At 36.7% G+C, this 2254-nt stretch overlaps 1 protein-coding gene across 1 annotated transcript; it reads left to right on the top strand.

Annotated features, from left to right (window-relative positions):
• Nucleotides 1-246: 246 nt before the first annotated feature.
• On the top strand, nucleotides 247-1179 carry LOC143654949 (olfactory receptor 4L1-like). Its single transcript, XM_077126558.1, has one exon. The coding sequence runs from the start codon at nucleotides 247-249 to the stop codon at nucleotides 1177-1179; it is 933 nt and encodes a 310-aa protein (XP_076982673.1).
• Nucleotides 1180-2254: the final 1075 nt, after the last annotated feature.

The following is a 2254-nucleotide window of genomic DNA, read 5'->3' as shown; positions in this document are numbered from 1 at the left end:
TAACTTTACAATGTGTTTCTCATCATCTGTACCTTTCTGGCAGAGAAAAATTGGTAACATGAAAATAATTCTTAATAATCCATTACAATGGATTTTTCAGAAATGTCCATCTGCTTTCTTCCTAGAGGAATCAAATAATCACTTTCTATATGTCTTAGCCTTCAAAACTATCTCAGCTGAAATGATGTCATGCTCCAGACTACCTTCACTTTAAAGACTTTAAGAAAATCTTACCTGAAGGACATGATGAACATTTCAATGATGTCTGAGTTTGTTTTGTTAGGACTCACCCGCAACTGGGAACTTGAAATGTTCTTTTTCTTCATATTTTTGTTGGCCTATGCAGCAATCATGACAGGAAACCTTCTCATTGTGGTCTCTGTAATCTTTGATTCTCACCTGCACTCCACTCCAATGTACTTCCTCCTTGGAAATCTCTCCTTTCTTGACATGTTTATTTCCACAATTACAACCCCTAAGTTGGTCATCAATCTCCTCAGGGAGAATAAAACTATTTCCTGGTGGGGCTGCATGGCTCAGATGTTCTTCCTCCACTTTTTAGGGGGCAGTGAGATGACTCTTCTCATAGTCATGGCTGTGGATCGGTACATTGCAATCTGCAAACCTCTCCACTACACAGCCATCATGAACCGTCGGGTGCTCGTGGGCTCAGTGCTGCTGTCATGGGTTGTTGGTTTTGTGCACACCATGAGCCAGATGGTTTTTACTATCGAATTGCCCTTCTGTGGTCCCAATGTGGTGGACAACATTTTCTGTGATCTTCCCCTTGTTCTAAAGCTTGCCTGTACTGACACCTATGTCCTGGAGTTGCTGGTGATTGCTGACAGTGGACTGCTGTCCTTCATCTGCTTCACACTCCTGCTCATTTCCTACACCATCATCCTGGTAACTGTCTGGCGCTGGTCCTCGGGGGCACTCTCCAAGGCCCTGTCCACCCTGTCTGCTCACATCACTGTGGTCACTCTGTTCTTCGGGCCATGCATCTTCATTTATGCTTGGCCATTTAGTAGTTTTTCAGTAGATAAATTTCTGTCTGTGTTTTATTCAGTTATCACACCTTTACTGAACCCCATTATTTATACCCTGAGGAATCAGGAGATGAAAGCGGCAATGAGAAGACTGCGGACCCAGCACATCAGCTCCAGACAGGACTTCTAGGCAGAACCATGATGACCAAGGTGTTTAGTGCAAAATCCGGTATACATTACACATCAGAAAATGTTATTTATTTTTGTATGTGCAGATATTTTAAAAATGTATCAATAACATTTATTCAAATATCAATTATTCCATCAGTATTTTTCTATGAAATGTTGGTTCTATTGAAAGTATTTTATCTAAATTGAAAACAGGTTTTGGGATAATAAATTACAAATATTTGTAATTAATAGAAAACCGGCTCATTAATTGTTGTTGGAAGCTCAGAAAAGTCCAAAACTAAATATCCTTGAATAAAGAGAAATCAAAGATACATTTATTTGTCAACTGGTAGTTGGAAATTAGGGATCTTTCTGCTAAATTCTCTAGATAAATAAATATGCACAAAATTATATGAATTCCACCAAACCCATAAGCTGACAAACATAAATCCACAGTTTTTCTCCATACATGAAAAGATTATTGGCTTTCCTGAAAATAAACACACTGTTTTTTTACAAGTACATCAGCCCATTAGTTACTGTCATCCATGGATGTGATGCACACATCATTTTAAAAAAAACAGAAATTATGCCTGACAAACATGTGCCAGGGAGTTATATTCTACTTCATTTTTCATCTATGTTTGGATTTATATTTACTCATATTTCTCTTGAGAATCAAATAAGTTAATCCTCATAGACTCATAATTGATGAAAGGCTTTTATATATTCCAGGCAGTCACATCTTAGCTTATGGTGGAAAAATGAGAGTATTCAAGCTGGTTGTAATTTGCATTAAGAAAGTCAGAAAGTCTTCTGCATTATAAAGGTTAATTTAAAGTCTCTGGCCATTAGAATAATTAGATTATATATCCTTCAGAAAATCAAATTCGTATTGTTTTTTTTTTCATAGTATACAGTGTCTTTTATAGACTTCTTTTCATTATTTTTCCTTCACTGCCTCAAACGATATGTACAATAGTATAACTAGAGGCCAAAGGATGCTTCAAAATGTTTTCTTAGCTGTTTGTGCATGGGGTAATTTAGTCTAAATTTTTATTTAAAAAATGCATTAAGGAAAATAGGAAACTGGT

Source organism: Tamandua tetradactyla, chromosome 14 (genome assembly GCF_023851605.1).
Source record: "Tamandua tetradactyla isolate mTamTet1 chromosome 14, mTamTet1.pri, whole genome shotgun sequence".
NCBI lineage: Eukaryota > Metazoa > Chordata > Mammalia > Pilosa > Myrmecophagidae > Tamandua > Tamandua tetradactyla.
Note: the sequence above shows the minus strand (reverse complement) of the source record. Positions and strands in the feature narration are given on the sequence as shown.